Consider the following 22538-nt stretch of genomic DNA (forward strand, 5'->3'; position numbering starts at 1 on the left):
TCCTAGTCCTTCTTCTCTGTTCATGCTCACCCTTCTCTCGCTCCCTTTCACTGTCCCTTTTTCCTATCTCACCCCATATCGCTCTTTCCTCTCACCTACTCAGCCCCGTTTTAGCTTTCTGCTGTTATCTACCCCAGGCTCCCCAAGCTGCTGTTTGTTTCCCTCATCTCTACTTGTTCACCCATCACTTCACCCGTCACTGTATTTAAACACCACACCCTCCACTATCTTATTGTCTCTCTCCTTCTCTCTTTCTTCCCTCTCTAATTCTCACTGTACTTAAATAACTCTCCTATTTTACTATTATTGAGCCTTTCTTTCTCTCTCACCCCTTTATCTGATTCGCTTTCAAACCCCTTAAATCACTCTTTCCCCTTCTTTCTCTCTCTGTATCCCGATCTACCCTTTAAAATCTGTACACCCTTTCTCACTTTTTTTCCACCCTCTCTGAATTTTTCTATATCCTTTCTCGCTCCAACCTTTATTCTCGGGACACCCTTTCTCGCTCTCTCTTTCCACCCTCTCTTTTTTTTCTCTCTCCTCTCTCGCCACATGCTTTATTCTATCTACACATTTTCTATTTCTCTCTCCACCCTCTCTAATTCTCTCTCTCTCCTCATTTGCTCCACCTTTTATTCTCTATACACCCTTTCTCTCTGTCCACCCTCTTTCTTTCTTTTTCTATCCTCTCTTGCTTCACCCTTTATTCTCTGTAAACCCTTTCTCTCTCTCCACCCTCTCTAATTCTCTCTCTCCTCTGTTGCTCTACCCTTTATTCTCTGTACACACTTTCTCTCTTTTTCTTTCTCTCCACCCTTTCTAATTGGGCATTATATCTTCACTCTCTCTCTCACTCGACAATACCACAGCATTACTCAGCATCACAATAGCATCACTCAGCACAGCCACAGCATCAATCAGAGACAGCACAGCATCAGTCAGCACCACCACTGTATTACTCATCACCACTACAGCATCATTCAGCACACCACAGCATCATTCAGCACCGGGGAACATCCTTTTCAACGCAACTTTTACCACGCAGTGCTTTTACAAAACAGGCTTTACCACGAAAACCATTACAACGCATTGCACTGGGGGGCGCTCTAGGATAAGTAATAGTTTAATTTACTATCCAACACCTTCCCTATTATCCACGGGGACTGGAGTTGGAATAGTAAATTAAACTATTCACTATCCAGCACCCCCCAAAGCAATGCGTTGTAATGGCTTGCGTGGTAAAACTTGCGTTGTAACAGCATGCGTGGTAAAAGCATGCGTTGTAACAACGTACATCCATCAGCACCACCACAGCATCAATCAGCACCACCACCGCATCAGTCAGCACCAACACAGCATCATTTATATCACCACTGCATCACTCAACACTACTAGAGCATCACTCCAGCAGAAGGTGGAGATGGCTCTGAAATAGAGAGAAGTTGTACTCAAAGTGACGTGCATGAACAAACAAAAGTGGGAAGAATGTCTGTTAGCTGATAATGAGATGGTTTCGCTTAAAGAGTACATAGTACAAGGTTGGCCAGAAAATAGGGTTAGAGTTATGGGATCATTGCCCAAGTACTGGGAGGTCAGACTCGAGTTAAGTGCGCATGACAGTACAGTATACAGAGGGGAGAAAAGTATTCCCCCAGAGAAACTTAGAATAACAAGCATTGCCATAGCCAATAGGTCTTGCTTTTGGGACCTTATAAGTGTTTAGCCATGCAACAGTTGATGTTGTTGCACCAAGGATATTGTGCTGCATAACTAAATACTTATAAGGTCCCAAAAGCGAGACCTATTGGCTATGCCAATGCTTGTTAAGTTATTTGTAGCCATGCTTGTAGCAGTATGGCTACAAATCATTGCCCAAGTTGTCAATGCCCATGCCGTACAAGATGAACAAAAGGCAATGGCAGGAACCAATAGTTTCAAAGGCGAGACCTATTGTGTTTGCGAGTGCTTATTAGGTCTGTGCAACACCCCGCCCTTCTGAGAAAATCAGTTAATCTCCTTTTGCGTGAAAAATAAAAAAAATATGACATTTGCCAAAAAATCCTATCACATAAAGAAAGCAATTGCGCCCATGTCTTTGTGAAAATGCAATTGTCACAATAAACTCAAATAACATCTGTTGTCACAATAAACATTCATTGCAAAGGAGAAAAGGGCTTCTTTGAAGTGTGTGTGGCATAGTAAAACAGAACTGCAAATGCCACGAGGACGAGAGGGAAAGAGAATAATACAAGCATTGAAAATGCAATAGGTCTCGCAATAGAATAGTTAGAAATTTTTCGTTTTGCAAATGGAAGAGTGGTGTTGCGTGGATGAGTGGCGTTGCGTGGATGAGTGGCGTTGCGTGGATGAGTGGCGTGTGTGAGTGGCGTTGCGTGTGTGAGTGGCGTTGCGTGTGTGAGTGGCGTTGCGTGTGTGAGTGGCGTTGCGTGTGTGAGTGGCGTTGCGTGTGTGAGTGGCGTTGCGTGTGTGAGTGGCGTTGCGTGTGTGAGTGGCGTTGCGCGTGTGAGTGGCGTTGCGCGTGTGAGTGGCGTTGCGCGTGTGAGTGGCGTTGCGCGTGTGAGTGGCGTTGCGCGTGTGAGTGGCGTTGCGCGTGTGAGTGGCGTTGCGCGTGTGAGTGGCGTTGCGCGTGTGAGTGGCGTAGCGTGTGTGAGTGGCGTAGCGTGGATGAGTAGAGTAAAGACCGACGCCAATAAACTGAGGAAGATACTGGCAGGCACAGGGCCGGACTGGCTACCGGGCAGTTGTGTGTGCTGCCGAGCAGGGGGATGATTTATCCGTGGTGTGGGCTTATTTCGTTGATGGGGACCTGCGTGCGCTTTGAAATTAAAAAAGCAAAACGAATTTCGTTTTGCACACACAGGTCCCCATCAACGAAATCACCCCCCTGCTCGGCAGCACACACAACTGCCCGGTAGCCAGTCCGGCCCTGGGCAGGCATATCAGCACAGGGGCAGAGAGTGACCGTCAGTCAGCGGTGGACCACAAACAGAAAGCAACAGGAACCGAGTGCCTGACAAATACACACCGATAGCTGCAGCGAAGTGGAAGCAGTGGAAACTGACAGCTGCTTAGATAACCCCCACGAGGCTGAAAGGCATAGGGGCGCAGGCGGGCAGAGGCCAATCGACGGAGAGAGAAAAAGATAGACGAAAAAAAAAAACCAAGCAGTAAAGGTTTGCGGATAGGTGCGAACCTAATACGTCAGAGAGAGAAGGAGAAAGGCAGAGCTGGTACTAGAAAGGAAAAAAAATAGTCAGAAAGAAAGATAGAGGCTGGGGAAGACAAATGGAAAGAGAGATGCGATGTCAGAGAGGTTGGGGCTCAGATTTGCATGCAGCCCCTGGAGAAGCCCGCTTGTGGGGACTGGGAGGAAGGGTGATGAGACGCAGGCCCTGCAGTGAATAATTATGGGAGGAGAGATGCTGGCCTGAGGCAGAGCGCACGCTGGGGGAAGGAGGCTGGGCTGCCTTTGATGTGGTAGAGGGAGGGGGTGGGCTGCCTGGTTAGTGCGTGTGTCAGATGGAGAGTGAGAGCAATGAAGTTTGAAAGGGATGGTATCACTGAGTTCTGTAAGCACGACAAACATGCACACCCACATCCGACATGAGTTGCTTTCCATATCATTAACTTGACATGAGCTGTAGACGCAATAGCAAGAACGTCAATGTTATGACTGTTAATATTGTAGCTATTATACATTCATACTTCCGTTGTAAATTGCTATACATTTCTGCCTGATGGTGGGAGCTGGTAGCACGCGCAAGCCAAGCGGCGGCTTTCAGGTTTCATCCTTGTTAAAAAAAATTGCCTTGCCTGGGGCTATTTGTCAGGGAAGCCTCTGCAAGAGCATCGCCTGCATTACTGATGCACACATATACAAGTGTGCCATGGAGGCCCGAGGCTAAGTGATCTGGCTGTCGGGATTTGCCGGGATGCCAGTCCAGTCTATGAAGCGTTTCCAGGAACCACGAGAGAGGAGGGAGATTCTGGAAGCTGAGGGCAAGCAGCAGAGAGCAGTCACCAGGAAGAGGCGTGAGGTGGGCCGAGGGGAGCATGGAGTGGAGGGGGTGAGAATACTGGGTAAGTTGAGGGCGAGAGAGGAGGAGCATGGGTCAACGGAGAGGAGTGAATGCGGGAGTCGGCTTGATAGAGGGCAGAAGGGGACTGAAGAGGATGCGGAGTAAGGGGCGGAGCGGGGAGAGCGAGAGCGGCATGTGGGTGTGAAGAAGCCGGGCGTGAAGAAGCCGGGCCTTTGAAGTGAAGCTAAGCTTCACTTCAAAGGTGTCGGAGGAATGCGGGCGGCTGTGCACGCGCTTTTAAGCTCAATGCACATGCGCATTGAGCTTAAAAGTCACGGGCACTGCAAGGAATCGCCACGATTCCTTGCTTGTTAGTTAAAGCGTGGTTAGGCCGCAATAGGCTCGCAAGCTCGATGCGCATGCGCATCGACAGGCGAGACCTAAAAACGAGTGCCTCAATCACAGCTCAATCAGTGGGAGGACACCAGTCAAGATGAAGCAATCAATACGTGTTCCATACTCCAGTTGAAAGACTAGGAAGTTAAAAAGGCAGCAAATAAGAGTGACAATGAAGCCAACTAATGTTAAGCAATGGGTTGGATGCAAACCTCTTGCATACAATAACGCCAAGAAGCGAAAGCCCATACGCTGTTGCAGGCGAGCTCTAAAAACCAAAGTGCGCTGATATTTTGCCTCACTTATAATGCGTTAGCGCCCTCAGGTGCCCACGTTGTATAAATGCAGCCAACCATGATTTGGCAGTTTCGTTTATTGCTACGCCTACAACTTTCATCATGCTGCGCCTACTATTTTCATCATGCACAGGACTCATTAAGCCGGGAATATAAGCAAGACATTAATATTTGATGGATGGGCTGATAAAAATGTGGCAATGGACACATTAATTATACATTTTCCAGACCTCTAATGCTACTGACTAACAAAAAAGTACAACACTTACAAGAAAGTGGAAAAGATTTCACTGTGCACATCCTGTTACTTCTGCAATGTTGTCTGTCGGTAGAATAAAATATGATAACTAGCATTCAGCGTAATGTATATGCTCCCATGTTTAAAGGGCAAGGCCCATGTCTAATGGTTTATTAAATGCCAAGGTGTTCCAGGGATGTCTGTCTAGAAATATCACCCTGATGAGGCAATAGCCGGGGTTAATCAATCAATCCATTTGTAGAGCACACTACACACCTGTGAGGGTCTCAAGGCGCTGAGGGGCGGGGGTGCTGCTACTGCTCGAACAGCCAGGTCTTTAGGAGTCTCCTGAAGGACAGTAGGTCCTGGGTCTGTCACAGGCGGATGGGAAGGGTGTTACAGGTTTTTGGGGCAAGGTGGAAGAATCTGCCGCCGGCGGTTCCTCGTCGAATGCGGGATACGGTGGCGAGGGCAAGGTCAGCGGAGCGAAGCTGGCGGTTCGGGGTGTAGAAGGTGAGTTGTTCGTTGAAGTATGCTGGTCTGGTGTTGTGGAGTGCTTTGTGAGCGTGGGTGAGGAGCTTTAAGGTGAGCCAGTTCAGGTCTTTCCGGTGGGCTGTGATGTGGCTGTGTTGAGGATGTGGTTTGCAAAGGCGTTCTGTATGCATTGTAGTCGTTTCTGGAGTTTGGCTGTGGTTCCTGCGTAGAGAGCGTTGCTGTAGTCCAGTCTGCTGCTGACGAGGGCCTGGGTGAGTGTCCTTCTCGTTCCGGTGGGGATTCATCTGTAAATCTTAAGGAGCATGCGGAGGGTGTTGAAGCAGGATGAGGAGACTGTGTTTACTTGCTGGGTCATAGACAACGCGGAGTCCAGGATGACCCCCAGGTTGCGTGCGTGGTTAGTGGGCATTGATGCAGCTCCTAGTGAGGTCCGCCACCATGAGTCGTCCCAGGCGGAGGGGGTGGATCCGATGATGAGGCCTCTGTCTTGTCTGAGTTCAGTTTAAGGCGGCTATTCATCATCCATTCGTGAATGGCCTTCATTCCTTTGTGGAGGTTGGATTTGGCGGTGGTGTGGGCCTTGGTGAGGGAGAGGATTAGCTGGATGTCGTTGGCATATGAGATGATGTTGAGGTTGTGTGATCGGACGATGTTGACGAGCAGTGCCATGTAGACGTTGAAGAGTGTTGGGCTGAGGGACGATCCTAGGGATACGCCGCAGATGATCTTGGTGTCTTTAGAACGGAATGGGGGGAGGTGGACACTCCGGGTTCGGCTGGTGATGAAGGAGGTGGTCCAGTCCAGGGCTTTGTCACGGATCCCTGCGTCATGGAGGGGTGTGCGGTGGGTGTGGTGGCAGACGGTGTCGAAGGCAGCTGAAAGGCCCAGGAGGATGAGGGCCGTGGTTTCTCCGTTGTCCAGCATGGCGCTGATGTCGTCGGTGGCGGCGATGAGGGCGGTTTCGGTGCTGTGGTTGCTGCAGAATCCTGATGGGGACGGATCCAGGATATTTTTCTCTTCAAGGAAGGAGGTCAGTTGCCTGTTTACAATCTTCTCGATTACTTTTGCCGGGAACGGGAGGAGGGAGATGGGCCGGATGTTCTTGAGGTCCTTGGGGTCTGCCTTGGGTTTCTTGAGTAAGGCGTTGATCTCGGGATGCTTCCAGCTCTCCGGGAAGGTGGCGGTCTCGAAGGAGCTGTTGATGATCTTGTGGAGATGGGGTGCGATGGTGGAGCTAGCTTTTTTGAAGATGTGGTGCGGGCATGGGTCAGATGGTGAGCCGGAGTGGATGGTGTTGTTGTCATTGACGGGGGTCCAGGAAGACAGGGGGATGATGTGGCTGGGGAGCGTTGGGTCTGGGGTGTTGGTGCCTGTCGGGGGGTCCAGGTTGCTGAAGCGGTCATGGATGTCTGCGATCTTGCGGTGCAAGAAGGTGGCTAGGGCGTCGCAAAGGTCTTGTGATGGCTGGATGTCGTTGAAGTTGGAGCTGGGGTTGGTGAGTTCCTTCACGATGTTGAAGAGCTCTTTGCTGTTGTGTGCATTGTTGTTGATACTCTCCTTGAAGGAGGTCCTTTTGGCGGTTTGGATGAGTTGGTGGTTTCTGCGGATGGCACTCCTGTAGACTGTGTTGCTGTCCGGTGTCCGATCGTGGTGCCACTTCTTCTCGAGCCTACAGCAGGCCTGCTTGGATGCCTGGAGGTTGGCGGTGAACCAGATGGCTTTTCTGTTGGAGCGTCTGTTTGAGGGTTTCTTGAGCGGGGCGAGAGTGTTGGCGCAGTCGTTGATCCAACGCCTGAGGTTGCGGAGTCAGTGTCGGTGGCGTCCGTTGGTGGATTTTGGGCAAGGGTGGCTAGCTGGTCTTCGGTGACTTTGCTCCAGCTGCGGTGGGGGGCCCTTTGTGTGCGATGGTGCGTGGTAGGCTTCTCGAAGATGAAGTGGACGCAGCGGTGGTCGGTCCAGTGGAGTACGGTGGTTTGGCTGAAGGTGACGTGGTTGCTGGCAGAGAAGTTGGGGTTGAGTGTGTGTCCGGCAGAGTGGGTGGGAGTCGTGACTAGCTGTTTGAATCCGAGGTTGGCGAGCAGGGTGGTGGAGTTGCAGTCGTTGGTGTTCTCGAGGTGGAAGTTCAGGTCTCCGAGGAGGATGTAGTCAGTGGAGGTAAGGGAATGCGTGCTGAAGAAGTCGGCGATAGAGTCGCTGAACTGTGGTCGGGGCCCTGTAGATGAGGGTTCCTCTGAGGGTGGTGTTGTGGTCGGTGTGGATCTGGAAGTGCAGGTGTTCGGCGGCGCTCAGGGTGTCGTCGGTGCTGGTTTAGATTCTGAGGGTGTTTCTGTGGATGATGGCGATTCCTCCTCCTGTTCCGTTGGTGCGGTCCCTGCGGCTGATCTTGTAGCCGTCAGGGATGGCTATGGCGATATCGGATGCTGAGGAGGGGTTCATCCAGGTCTACGTCAGGAAGGCGACGTCCTGGGGGGAGGAGTCGAGTAGGTCCCAGAGTTCAATGGCGTGTTTGCTGGCGGAACGGGTGTTTAGTAGAATGCATTGGAGGTTGTTGCGTCCTGCCCCAGTGGACGTGGTGGTGGTTTGGAGGCTGGTGTCACTGCAGTTCCGGCAGGAAAGGGTTCGTGCGTGCGCTTCCGGGTGGCCCGGAAAAGCGTGTAGGTTGCTGGCGTCGTAGCGGTGTCGGGCGTTGTGGCGTTCGCGGGGGCCAGGGGGTCTGGCGCTGGGCGCGGTCAAGGCGCAGACGGGCTTGCCTTAGGTGAGCCTTCACCTACGTGTCCGGGCAGCGGCCGCCATAAGAAGGGGAGGTTGAAGGGAGGAGCAGCTGGGGGCGGGAGCGAATGAATGGGCGAGCAGGGCCGCAGGGGATGCAGAGGCGGGAAACAGGAGAGCAGAGCGGGCAAAATAAACAGGAGGCAGGGGCACAGTAAAAGTACAAAGAAGAAGGAATAAGGCAGACTACAGTAAGGCAAATGAAAAAACAGTAACAGAATGCAATGATACAAACCAAGGGCAGATAGGAGACGGGGCAGAGTAGGTACACAGGGATCTGAGGCACAGGTGGAAGCCTGCGGGTGGAGGAGGGCCTCGAACACCCGGCAGCAGCGGCAGCGGAGCTTCAGGGATACTGGCACAACAGGTGGTGCTGTGCGGCGTGGTGAGCGACCTGCATGGCAACAGGGTCAAGGGTCGCTCCAATGAGAAGCCTTGAGCGTTACCGGGCTAGATTCACCTCGATCTGCCCTGCACATTGTTAACAACAACTGTGCAAAGATGCCTGTGTGAGGCCAGTGTTTATTACAAGGCAAATAGAATGGAGGCGCTGCAGCAAAGACAATGACCTGCTATACTCTGTTTTAGAAACACCTCTTCACCTTTAGTGATGCTAACAAGAATAAATGTAGACTCCTGCTGCTGAGAAGGGACTCTGAATCAGCAGGAGAGACTGCTGTCCCATCCCCAAAGCCTGTTAGTAAAAAAATGTAAAATAACCTTCTTAAGGAGTGCTTTTTATTTTTCGTGTGTGTTTTTCAGAAGACGCGCAATAGAAACATTATGCATTTTAAAGTGAGAAGGTACCAATGATTTGTTCATAGGAGACAAATGAAACACGTTTCTGGAAGTCATAGTGCATCCCAGTAGCAATACTATGCAGTTTAAGGTGCAGGTCGGCATTTCAGATGTAAATAAAAGTTGCAAGCCCTAGTTCTGTTTTATCTCCTTCCGCCATTGATGGAATTATGCATCCCTCCATGTCTGTAGCTTGCTTAGCCTCTCAGTTCAGGATCTCGAACAATTAACTACTCATTTTTGATCACGAAAATACCCACACATCACCAGATGTTAGATATATTTCTGCTACAAATATAAATTTAGCATGTGGACTTACTTTGTAAACACTGGAAAAACACAATCCGCTAGAATTTATGTGGTACCCCCCTATATAAAAGTTAATAACTAAGATTTTCAGAAGCTGAGAAAATGCAAGAAAAAACCCTTTGCAATACATAAAAAAGCACTGAAAAATGAAACACTAAATAACACTTCTGACAGTGGCAACTTCCAAACAGTATATAACAACTTTAGGTCAACAGTCAAACACTTACATAAGGGCCATAGAAGCGGTGTTGGATTCTCTGCCGCAGAGTTGGCGGTATGCCTGCTGAATTACGATGTTGGCGATCTGTTGAAGGAAAGACTGCCGGAGTCCCGCCGACACCACCAGCAATTCACAGACAGGATTCAAAGATATTGGGGTACAATATTTACCCATTTCCTTTTCTTCCCTTCAGTCCACCAAATGAATCCCTTCCTCCAGGGCCCCCATTCACAGCAGCATCTTGACCCCGAAGAAAACAACCCTGTTGGTGCCGAAATCCAGATAAGTCCATTTTGCACTATTCACCTATTAACTGGACTGGGCACATATGGTCTGGACACATATGGTCTGGACTCCGGCAATGGGAAAGTACTCTTAATAGATGTTTTTTCACGTCACGCATATGTGTACATTTAACACTTGTGCAGTCAAATTGACGACACATGAAAAAATATTCCCCTACGTCAGAAACACCACTGCTGGCCCAGCGGTGACATCGTAATACAGTGGGTGGGAGACAGTCGTGGTCTTCTTGGGAGCGCTGTGAAATGGCCGTAAGGCCGCCAAACTAGTAATAAGGCCTATAGATACCGTTTCTTGAGTTAGATCATTACATCGTTGGCAATATGAGTTTTGGAATGTTAGGGTTTGCTGCCAGTCTTTCAGGAGATTTTTCTTTTGCAATCAAAGCATTTCTAGGATCACCTCAGAGTTGGGAGTATCTATGACGTTAATCAATATTCTTTCTTGGTGGTGGGTGGTACAGGACATATTCATTCAACCAACTACCATGGTTCTCTAGCAACTGAGCTGCCTGTGATAGGGCTCAGCTGAAATGCCACCGTGGCCTTTACCATGATCTGTACTTGAGATGGGTTTAAGAAGTGGATCTGAAATTTTATTCAGAAATTGGAAAATTCCAAAGGGTGCCACGAAATGTATGGCTTTATTTATAGTCTTGTGGACAAAGTACTCCACCATATTTGTGGCAAGGTACTCTGTCCACCGAACTTGCAGTCTGCCTGTTCTATTTAGAGTCAGGTGAGCAACCATGTTTCTGCAGAGAGAACCTCCACTGGCTATACTAGCAGAAACATTTGAACAAAACCTGACGACATTGGGCAGATGGTTAAGGTACCTTCGACCGTACATCCTACTTAGGGAAGATGTTATAATATTATTTTTTCCTCTTCAAGACTGCCAGGGAAAGACTGGGAGGCCTGAGCGGCAAAGGGAAAAAAATGACCCCCATCCACTAGGAGAAATCTCCTAGCTTGGGACATTGACTGTTTTTCAAAAATAATCTTCTGTTTCGGTAGCTTGTTTTGAAGCAGAAAAAACTTCATTAAACATGGTGGCCATTTGTGACAGAATCTTTTCTGATGGCATAGAAGTCCCTGCCTTGCAAAGATTCTCAATATGGCGGTTAGTCTTCCACAAGGGCAGCTGAGTCAATTCCTCTGCTGCCATGTCAGGTGTGCTTTAAACCTAAATAAGCCACTTAGTCTGCATTGGAGGAGAAGGTAGAAGTGTGCCTATACCAGGAGACAACTACTACAAAGATGAAGGAGCAGACGAAACAGCGCAAAATGTGTGGAGGATGGTACACCCGATGAATTACCTACATTAGGGTCCAGATGACTAGCAGTCTTTTCCTGGGTTTCTAGGGCAAGTAGTGAATGACAAGGTGCAGTGGCTTCTTGCCGATAGGTCTCTAATTCTGTACTGCAGCCTTCTATAAAGCCACCTGGAAGAGTAAGCAAGGCCTCAACAATCTGTTGAGTTCTTGTGGCTGCAGAAAGATGAACCCTCAGAAGTAGATTGGCGGGAAACCTTCCTACCTCGTAAACGACCACCCCTAATTAATATAACAGAAGGGACAGTTTGAGGCCCCCCACAGTGGAAAGGAAACTGATAGCAGGGATGACAAAAGAAACATAATGAGACAAGGTCAATAATAAGTAAGAATTCATTATGATACAATGATAGTCTTTGTCATTGGTTATTCTCACTTGCTCATAATCAACCAACCTTCCTTCAGCCAAACTTCTCAAGGGAATTATCTGATCCATAATGAAATTAAATTTAGATTTGTAACGCGGACTAATACCCGAGGGTGCTCTGCTGTGGATAATCTGTATATCCAGTAACAGCATACTAGAAGTGACTGCCGATCAGCTTAAGAATGATAGTAGAGCAGTTTCAAACGGTGGGACGACCTCTTAGTACATCACTTCCCACTTGCCAGAGGATACCTTCACTGTATGAGGAGTGTTCCATTCAAAACAGAATGGGCAGGAGAGTGGTGCAAAGTAAGAGGGAATAAGAGTCAAGGGGATGAAGGGAAATAAGGATGGAACTGGAAAAAGTCATTAAAAAGTCTGATTATCTAAGCAGTAAAGGGAAGTTGCTGTGACACTGTCATTTTGTATCTGTGCCTTTTTAAATGCATTTCCCTGATTGTTAATTGGTTTCAGGTAATCAGGTTGGATGTGAGTAGGCAGCTCACTGCAGAGGGAAATGCACTAATGAAGCAGTTCTTACATGCTATCGGCTTATATCTCCCGCCATGGTGTCAGCATATTCTGGAGGCTTCTGCTGTGTGGGCAGCCACACTTCACATGGCATCAGTCTTCATTGCACGTTTGCCCCTACTACAGTCATACCTTGCCACCAATCCCATATGACTGGGCCATGTAGATAAGTGTCTGTGCTATTTCCAAGGGTGACAGCTGATCTTTGGGTGAGTACAATAAAAGGGTGTTTACGGTCGCGGAGCCTGGATGCTAAAAAACACCATGATACTGGCAATGTGCTATTTAGTAGGTGATGTCCAATCACCAAAGGAGTGCCAATTGGCTTTGCCTTAAGTATCGACCCACAACAAAACATCTCTTGCTTGGCATCCATGTAAAATTGATGGTGGTCCTCCTCAACCTATCCGCTGCGTTCGATACCATCTCCCATGACAAACTTCTGACTCGCCTGCAAGAAGTTGGTGACAGAGGGCCCCCCCTCGCATGGGTAAAATCTTTTCTTACTAACAGAATACAGCAAGTGATGTTGGGACCTTTTCTTTCCTCCAAGAAACATCTGATCTGGGGTGTCCCACAGGGCTCTGCCCTCAGCCCGCTCCTTTTCAATGTGTACCTCAAACCTCTGGCTAAAGTGGTTGAATCCTGTGGCGTCAAAGTAACCTTCTACGCTGACGACACCCAACTGGTGTTCTCCTTCAAAGACCACACTGAAAAATCTTTTAACAACTTTCACCTCTGTATGCTCAACATCGCCGCCTGGATGTCTGATAACAACCTAAAGCTCAATACAGACAAAACAGAGATCCTGTTCTTTAATCAAAAATCGCCTGCACCCTCCAATCTCTGGTGGCCGTCTGAACTCAACCCCTCCCCCGGAACCAGTTCAAACCGCCCGAAACCTTGGCTTTCAATTCAACACCACCCTCTCTTGTAAAACTCAAATCAACAAAGTCACCTCAGCCTGTTTCAGGAAACTTCGAATGATAAAAAAAATCATCCCCTACCTACCACTTGAGTCCCGAAAAACGGTAGTTCATGCCCTCATCATGGCTCATCTGGACTATGCCAACAGCTTATACGTAGGCGCCCCTACTTACCTCATTAACCAACTTCAAAAAGTTCAGAATGCTGCGGCTAGGCTGGTTTGCAATATCCCCTACCGTCATACCATCTCACCCCACCTGATCAAACTGCACTGGCTCCCAATAAAACTTCGCATTCAATTCAAGGCCTTAACACTGGCCTTCAGAGCGCTCAATGACCGAGGCCCAACCTACCTACGTCGCAGAATGAGGTTTTCACAAGCACCAAGAAATCTGAGATCCAATCATCTACGCCTCATGATCTGCCCCCGCTTTCGCCGTACAGGAGGAAGGGCCCTGGCAGTAGCCACCTCCAAACTGTGGAATCAGCTGCCCACAGAGTTAAGATTCCTGACGTCCGAACCCCAATTCCGGAAAAAACTAAAGACCTGGTTATTCTCCCAGATCTAACGATAGTACCTTACTCCTTCTCGACCCTTCTGAGATCATGTCTTCAGCGCCGGGACACCTCCGTCGGAGGTAGCTGCGCGCTCTACAAAATTCTAAATAAATAAAATACATAAAATGGTTGAAGAGCCTGGTCAGTAGCAGTTGAACACTGATGTCCAGGGCACTGCAAATCTACAGCCAAGATTACATTACATTACATTTCTGGTATTTTCAGGTAATGTAAATTGACATTTGTACCGCGCGACTATCACTCCAAGGAGCCTCTTGGCGCCTAGACAGACCAGAGTAGATTTAGAGTCTGGTCCGGCTGCTATCCGTAGTGTGACCAGGGTCCTCATACTAGTGCACGAGCGCAGGTGTCAGGGAGACTAAAAATCCAGGTCTTTAATGCCTTTCTGAACTCCGATTCCTGTTCCATAGCACGGAGATGTGGGGGGAGACTGTTCCATGCTTTGGACCCTAGGACTGGCAGGGATTTGCCACTCCTTGAGCTGAGTTTAAAAATGGGGATAGCCAGCAGGTTGGCGTTGGAGGACCTCAAGGTGCGCGAAGGATGGTATCGGGAAAACCTCTTTTGTATATACTTTGGTCCTTGCGAGTGAAAGGCCCTAAAGGTGATTACCAGGACTTTAAACAGCACCCGTTTAACCACTGGTAACCAGTGAAGAGTGTTTAATGCGGCAGACGCTGAGGATTTCTTTGGCCATTTCAGAACCAGCCTGGCGGCTGCATGCTGCACCATTTGCAACCTGTGAGTAACCAACTTGTTGGTTCCCGCGTATAGACTATTACAATAGTCGAGTCTCGTTGTTACGAGGGTGACCGCTACCATCTTCCTAGCTGATAGTGGGAGTAGATCAAAGAATTTTCTTAGACCTTTAATGACGTTAAAACAGGTACCAGCTACTGACAGTGCCTGTTCTTTGAACGACAGAGCGGCATCAAACTTGATGCCTAAGTAACGTGCCGCATTAGTCTTATTTGGCGGTACCTCCGCATTCTCAGGCCACCATAGCTTGGGGATAAAATCATTTTGCGGGCCCAGTGGCAGGATTTCCATTTTTCCCGTGTTGCACTTCTGATGATTCTTTCCCATCCAATCAAATGTGGCCGTCAAGCAGCGTTTAAGATTTTCTTCCCAGTCCTTAGTGTCTTTATCAAGGACTAGGATAAGCTGCATATCGTCCGCATACGCGATAACATCCATCCTAAAGGACGATATCAGCCTGATCAGAGGGGTAGTGTAAACATTAAAGAGCGTCGTGCTCAAGCTAGATCCCTGAGGAACTCCTAACGTGAGTGTTTTTTCCCTTGAGCAAAAGTCACCAAGGGTGACCACTTGCCGCCTGTCACTCAAGAAGTTCTTAATCCACTCCTACACGTCTCCTGTTATGCCAGATGTTGCTAGCCGGTCAATCAAGATGGTATGTGAGACCGTGTCGAAGGCTGCCGACAGATCTAATAATATCAGGACAGCCTTCTTACCCTGATCCATAGCCATTCGAATAGTATCAGTGAGATGTCCCATTGAAGAACTGATGGGCTTTTGGGAATGTTTTCCTGATTAGATGTTTTGTTGGTCTTTCTAGTAGAGCACAAAGATATGCTGGACAAGGAATACACTCAAAGCATGCACCTGGTCTTAGCGGGGGGTGGCTACTATACCCCCATCAACTACAGCAAGACTTTTGGTAGGTGGCATACGCATGTATATATGTAGGTGCTATTTATATAGTGTAATGGTTTATAATTAACCACACAATAAAGAAACATCATTGATTCCTTAGCAGGTGGGATTACTCCAGTTGGATGTTTTAGATTGCACAGATCACGGTCCACTAGCTATGGATTCATAAGTTTAGAAAATATGTGCAGACCTAGCTTGCAAATAAAGCATAGAGTTACTAACAGAATAGTAATGTGTCTGTGACCTCTGCTCCACCCAGAGCGATACATTCTAGTGGGGATGAGGAGTGTGCATCTCAGGGACGCTGTTAAACAGGATAGTTCCTAGATCCATTCTCTGACAGAGAGGGTTGTGACTGACATTATATTCATAATGGGAGGATAATGCAAGGGCCTAATGTCCTGAGAAAATGAATGCATAAACTAACACAATAATAGCAGAGATAGGAAGGGGTCAAGTGGAGCCAATGTGTACCTCTTTCAATCCTGGATAAACATGCCCAAGCCATAAAAATCAGTTGACTGAAGTTTGAGAAAAAAGGTTTAATCCATTTCGGTGCACACACAAACTCTCCTATCCATCTCCACAGCCAGATGAGTGAAGTGTGGTGGTGGATCTTGTATAGGCTGCAAAGAACTCCAGAAGGACCAGGCCACTCAAAGGAGGGTCCCACAAACGTCTGCTATCTCGAATTCTTTTATTCTTGAGAGTCTTGGTCTGACTGGTATCTTTGTCTGCCTCAATCATCACCTTCAAAAGTGGTTATCTTGCTAGATGGTATTCCCTCCACTAGTGAGTTTACTTTTATAAACACATTTAAATGATTTTAGAGAGACAACATAAAAATACAAACTTCGGCCTCGAAGGCCTCCCGATCGAGCGTAAGGCAACCAGTATCGGCACAATCAGTACACAGTATGATATACTTTCCATTACAATCACTTGTAGGTAATTTTGATTATACACAGACCGGGTCCCTCCTGTGCACCATATGTCCTAATCACTCCATGGGGCCTCTATAGCGAGACCAGGGGACCCATATCTGCTCAAAATTCTGCGGGACACCTCGTGCTTTAAATCCCACTTACTCCATGGCTGCATAGTGGTCCATCCCCCCGACTCACTCCTGTAATGGTGGTGTCCGCTCCTCTCTCCAATGTCTCGCCAAGTCTCTCTTAGCCAGCGTATACACCATAGCAATGAAGGCTCTTGTGGCACGAGATTCCGCCAGGGTGTCCCATGATTTCCAACAGCACAACTTTGGAGTTCAAAGTTAGTGACAGGCCCACCACCTGCCAAATTACCTCTTGACAGTACCCCTGGTTGATTGGGCAGTCCCGCAAAACAAGGTAGAGAGAGCCCAGAGAGTATTGGCACTGGAGACACTTGGGCCCTGGGCGCGACCCATCTGCCAAAGCGTCGCCGATAGCAATAAATCCAGAGGAAGTACTTGAACTGTATTAAACGAAGGCGCATAGAAATAACCAACATTCAATCAATCAATCAATCATTCAATCAGGGGTTTATCAAGCGCACTACTCACCCGTGAGGGTCTCAAGGCGCTGGGGGGTGGGGAGGAGGTGCGGGGTGCAGCTCCGGATCAGTCGAAAAGCCAGGTTTTTAGGTCCTTTCTGAAAACGTGCAGTGTCGGGGAGCATCTGATGTTTACTGGGAGCTCGTTCCAGGACTTGGCTGCGATGTAGGAGAAGGCTCTCCCGCCTGCTCTGTTTCTGCGGATGCGGGAGATCTCTGCCAGGGCGAGATCGGCGGAGCGGAGGTTCCTCTCTGGTACATGGAAGGAGACTCTCTCGTTGAGGTACTCGGGTCCGATGTTGTGGGGGATTTGTAGGTGTGGGTGAGGAGTTTGAAAGTGACCCGCTTCTCGACGGGGAGCCAGTGGAGGTCTCGTAGGTGTTGGGTCATGTGTTTGTGACGCTGAGTCGCTTCCATCCACTCATCATCATGAAGAGTCCCCACATCCTCCTTCCATCATGTCCTAAGGGCCATCAGGGAGTTGGGCATATGAACAACCAGTGATTTATAGAGGCACAAGACACCCCCTCTACTCAGGTCCGCCATTACCAACTTGCATTCCAGAGGATTAAATTCAGGGAGGGAACCCAGTCTGTCCCTGTAACCCTTCAAGGCATGGCACAACTGAAAGAATCTAAAGAACTGTGAAGAGTGCAAATGGAACTCAGCTGCCAACTCTTTGGCATGCATCCATCTCCCCAGACATCCCCGAGCTTTGATATGCCGATGATATCCCAAGCATGGAACCCCGCAAGGCACGCCATCTCCGACAGCCACATCCGATAAGTCGAAGGGGGGGTCGCCCCGGTAACAGTACCACACCATTTCATGTGGTGGAGGGCCGCATACCAGCACTAAATGGAGACCTGGGTGACAGGCAGAAAGGGGGAGACCTGCCATGCAGCAATGAGAGCACTCCATGAGGTCACAGCAACTCCATTTCCAGCTGTGGGCTGGGTAGTCCCTGCCTGCCCTGAACCAATCATTAATGGTGACCAGCTGAGCACTGGTGAAGACTTCAATGGTCTCTTGAAAGGTGTCTCTAGGTCGCTGGGTATCCTCCTTTAATGCAAACCTATATAAATGTTACAGAAAATAAAATGCAGATTTTTGTAATTGGAAACCAAATTGACGCACTACACAATGTTTAGGTTTTGAAAAATGTAAGCTTGTATTTCTGATTTCATGGACTATCATAGAAGTTTGTTTTCTTCACCTATTTTGTAAACCTCAATCGTTTGTTCCCACAATCCCTGTGTTCTTTTTTGCTCCTTTTCTTCAACTCAGTTAAACACTCTAATTATTTTGAGTAAACAAGTGCTTTATAAATAAATACAAAAACATAACATTTTCTCTATTCCTCTGCTTTTTCTTTGGATTGAGGAGTTAGCACACAACACCAGCCAGGTGTATTACATTCCCTCTGAAAAACAGGTCCTGTTCCCATTCACTGTTAGGAGGTTTAGAAGATGAAGTTTTGTCCCTTTAAATTCTAAGCCACACCCCCTCTGCAAGTTGTCTTTCTTCAGCCTGGTAACTATATATTTGAGCTGTACCAAGACTGTCTCACTGTTTGCAGCTAGTATTGCTCAGCTTACCATGATGCCTGCCTCGCAAGCGAGTGGTGTGTCTTGTTCAATAGCACCAATGCCTGAATTTGACATGTGGCGGGACTACCTGCAACTCGCCTCGGTTGTCACAGCAATTATAGAGGAAAGAAGAAGAGAATGGCATAACAAGTACAACAACTTGCTGGACATCACCTCTGGGTGTATCTCCCCAACCAGCCTGGATATGTCTTTCCGCCAAGCAAGTGACATCAGTTGCAGCGACAGCAGCAGTTCGGATGGTCAAGGTGACACAATAGGTGCTTGTGCGTCAATCCTGCCCAATTCACCTGGCGGCCTATGCAATTTCTGCAAGCATAATGGTGAGTCAAAGAATGTCTACTCATCCCATATGCTCAAGAAAAGTGACGGAACCATTGTATGTCCTGTGCTGCGCAAGTATACCTGCCCACTGTGCGGAGCCACTGGCGACAGAGCTCATACCCTGAAGTACTGTCCACTGAACCAAGAAAAGCAGTCGCTGTACCGTAAGAGTGGCAGAAACTCAGCTGGCCGGCGAGTGAAACGGTAATGCAGTCTTGGTGCAGAAAGGAGAGCCACCAGAAGAAGGCTAAAAAAAATAACAGTTCCCAAATGTAGGGACTTTACAGATCTTCTAATGAAAGAAAACTGTGATTTTCGTTCGCTTCTTTGATAGCCACTTGACTTTTTTTTAAACGAGCAAAGATTTTGTTTTGCTACAATCAACGAGAAAAAAATGGTGATTGTCTACTATGAAAGAACATGCAGAAATACCACAGAAAAGAAACAACCCACCCAGCAGTCCGACAAGATCACTGCAGGAACTTGCATAAATAATGTTGGTTTTAAAAAGGGACATAAAAAGTAAGCATACCCTGTGTATTTCATAATGCAAGGTTGTACTTTTCTCATTGCTTCTGCTTTTTCCGCTTCTTTGATCATATGCTATTGTATCTTAGATGGCACTCGCTGCCCTTCCAATAACTGTAGTTGAATGTTCAGAATATTTTTTTAAAATTCAAGAAAAAAAATGTTTAAACTGTTTTTAGTTGGGCATTAAACATGTTATTTGAGCATCATTCAGCCTTGTGTGCCTTCTTATTTAGGAAGGCTGGTGTGACAGAGATTCCTAGTGTGTGTGAGAATTTGCATACATGATTGGCTGACATGCTATGTCCACCACGGTATGCCAACGCAGATGTGGATTATCAGGTCGTCTACATTGCAGCCAGCACTGTGCTCTAAACGCTGCTTCCTCACTCGATCAAAGTGTCAAAGCGTTGTACTTGAGTTTCCCTTCACCTAACAAAACTGCTTCAGTTTTTATCTGACTAGAAAAACATATTTCACAGGCAATTCGGGGCAGCAACATTTTATATGTCTGTTAGATTAGAAGTCAGAGTTGCAGTTTGCTGACATGGAGCATGTCTAAAATGACAACCTGAACTGGGCTGTAGACTATGGAAGAATGGCTGGAAGAATATGTTGTGTGTGAACCCGAATATGTGTTGCTGCTCGCACTGCTGGGTGCTCCTCTGGATGTTGTTAACTTGAGGGGTGACTACAAATTTCCCTAACAATGCAGTCAGTGCTTGTCTTCTCTCTAGCTGTCGGCGCTTAGAATACGGTTGAGTACTCATAGGGCACAAGGGACTGACATTTTGTGGTTAAATGACTATTGTCAAGCAGGCAACAGTACTTCATTAGGACTATTGGCATTTCAATGCAACAAGGAGACAAGTTAAGGGAGTTTTTCTGGTAGGACAGGGGTCTGCACACCATGAACAAGACATATGCCACTTCCTCACTCCACACACTCTTGACTATGCTATGAGCATCTTCCTCCGTGACCAGCTCACATTCAGTTATGCTGCACCCTCTCTGCAATGCCAGACACGTGTTTCACAAAGCTCAGCATTGCCCATTTAAGTCGTGCACACCTTGTACCTGCTGGTGTATGTGCAGGCCTTGGCACGCTGCATACCGGCCTCACAACATGCAGGCCTGGCTGCCTTCTCAGCCCCTTCCCTGCCACACTCTGCAGATACCTAGGTACCCGATTAATCCACCAGCTATCTTTGGAACTTAAATAACTGCTCTTAGTGCCCCCTGACAATCCTCTGACCCGCGCCCACATGTGTGACCCCCAGTCATGTTCAGTAGAAGGAAAGAAACTAAACACATTTAAACCATCTTAGAGAAGAGGACACCTCGGGCGCTAGAAGGGCATAAGAAACCCCATACCATCTACATTATTGCTTCTGGCCAGTGCTTGTGGGAAGGTTTTTGCTTTAGACTGCTTGACATCTATCCCTGCACAGAATGAACAAACGATGACTGACTGCAAAGTTCGGTGAATATTGAACAATCTCACAATTAAGACCCGATATGTATCCTGTAGTGTCAGAAAGTCCAGTCAATGCAAACTGAAAATTAAAATAGCCATTTCAGCTACCTGCAAAGGCGCACTTTTGGAGCCAAATCTAAATTATAAACTGAGTCTCCAAGACTACTGTTAGTATTGAACAATGCATCTCTGTTACTACAGCGTCCCCTCCAGATGTAGGGCTGACACCTGTTCAAGTAGCCACAGGAAAAAACACAAACAATGATACGTGGATATTTTGGAAAACGCAAATACATTTCTTGCTCTTCCTCTTTGGCACAGGGGCAGCTAAAAGGAGATACTGATTTGGAGATTTTAAAAATGAACATCAGACTTAAACCTAAGCAAAGAACACGAGCTGAGGATTATTTCAAGTTGAAATTAGATACAGTCATTGCTGTCAAATACACTGCAGCGTGTGGCAACATAAAGTTGGCTTGGTAGTGTCACGACGAGAATAGAGCCCGTCCAGACAGAGGTGACGCTTGACTGACAGCGTCGATTAGGTAAACATCTATACAGGTTTGCATCGCCTGTTTCGCAAGGGGCATTAGTGGCTCGCGCCCTTTCAAGGGCCGCCCCTTCTGCAAGCCCCCAGGTCCTCCGAGGCCTATCACTTTTCAGTCGCTAATCGCACCAGAGAAAACATGGCAAACTGCCACTCACAACCGAGTCTCTGCATAAATGGATGAAACAATGGAATTCGGTAAAAGCCGGAAGCACTCCCTGTCAAAAGTAGAGGCCTGTGCAGCTCAGATCCGAGGTCACTGCAGTGCTTTCAACTTAGTCAGCTCGGTGTGCTGCTGCTTAAGTCTGTTGAGAGTTCGGTCGCGACACCAGGCGAAAGCAACAGCACGCCGCGCTAAAAGTTTCATCAAAACCCAGAAATTACCTGTTTGGTTTTGAGTTTGTCGTGCAGATGTACATAGGTGTTGGTTAGGCCATGTACATTAGCTGTGATAGAGGCAGTACATACGACCATAACACATCACACGGAGAGAGGATGTGGCCTCGAAGCTGATGGGACTTGTGGTTCGAGCCTCGGCAGTACTATACACCTTTTGATCCTGGGCAAATCACTCCCGGTGCCTAGCGAAAACAATACATTAGTTAGGTCTCGCATTTGTTCGAGTTAAAGCTGTTGGTCTTGAAAATGACAATGTTTTTACTTTTTTTTTATTTCCAATACTTTTTATTGAGGTATTTACAAGGTACAGTATACAGGAGTACAATGTTTGTACTTTTGATAATGTATACCAGCGTCAATAGCGCTCTGCAAATATAATAACTCCTCCGCAAGTAAAAAAAAAAAAAACATTGTCATTTTCAACACAAACGGCTCTAACTTTAACAAATGTGACACATATTGCAAATGCTTTTCCTCTGTCTTGCCGTTTTCTTTCCTGATCCCAGCTTACCATTGAAAATGAGCGGCTCTGTTTCTGCATGCCCCTGGCTCTTTTCTAACACCGAGTATTGTCGAGGCAGGACTAAGTTTTACGTGGCATTGACTCTTTGAATGCAGCCCATTTCCAGAGTGACCGTTCAGAGTAGCTGCTCAAGGAGGGGGTGGAGAAGTTTCTCGACAGTGCCGCCCTGTATTTCGAGGCCAAGCTCCGTTCCGTTGGTTGGTTGGAGCGTGGTGCTGATTACACCTACGTCGCGGGTTCGATCCCCGTACGGGCCAATGTGTCCTCTTAGGGGAATTTTGACAATCCGTGGTAATTTAATCTTAAATTAACTAACCATGTC

At 47.6% G+C, this 22538-nt stretch overlaps 1 protein-coding gene across 1 annotated transcript; it reads left to right on the top strand.

The window, feature by feature from the left end:
- Positions 1 to 3953: 3953 nt before the first annotated feature.
- Positions 3954 to 19468, top strand: LOC144783284 (nanos homolog 2-like). The gene is made up of 3 exons (XM_078662340.1): positions 3954 to 4101; positions 18391 to 18550; positions 18626 to 19468. Exons 1-3 carry the CDS (start codon positions 3954 to 3956, stop codon positions 18948 to 18950), a joined length of 633 nt encoding a protein of 210 aa, XP_078518466.1. The 3' UTR covers positions 18951 to 19468.
- Positions 19469 to 22538: the final 3070 nt, after the last annotated feature.

This window comes from Lissotriton helveticus, chromosome 9, assembly GCF_964261635.1.
Source record: "Lissotriton helveticus chromosome 9, aLisHel1.1, whole genome shotgun sequence".
NCBI lineage: Eukaryota > Metazoa > Chordata > Amphibia > Caudata > Salamandridae > Lissotriton > Lissotriton helveticus.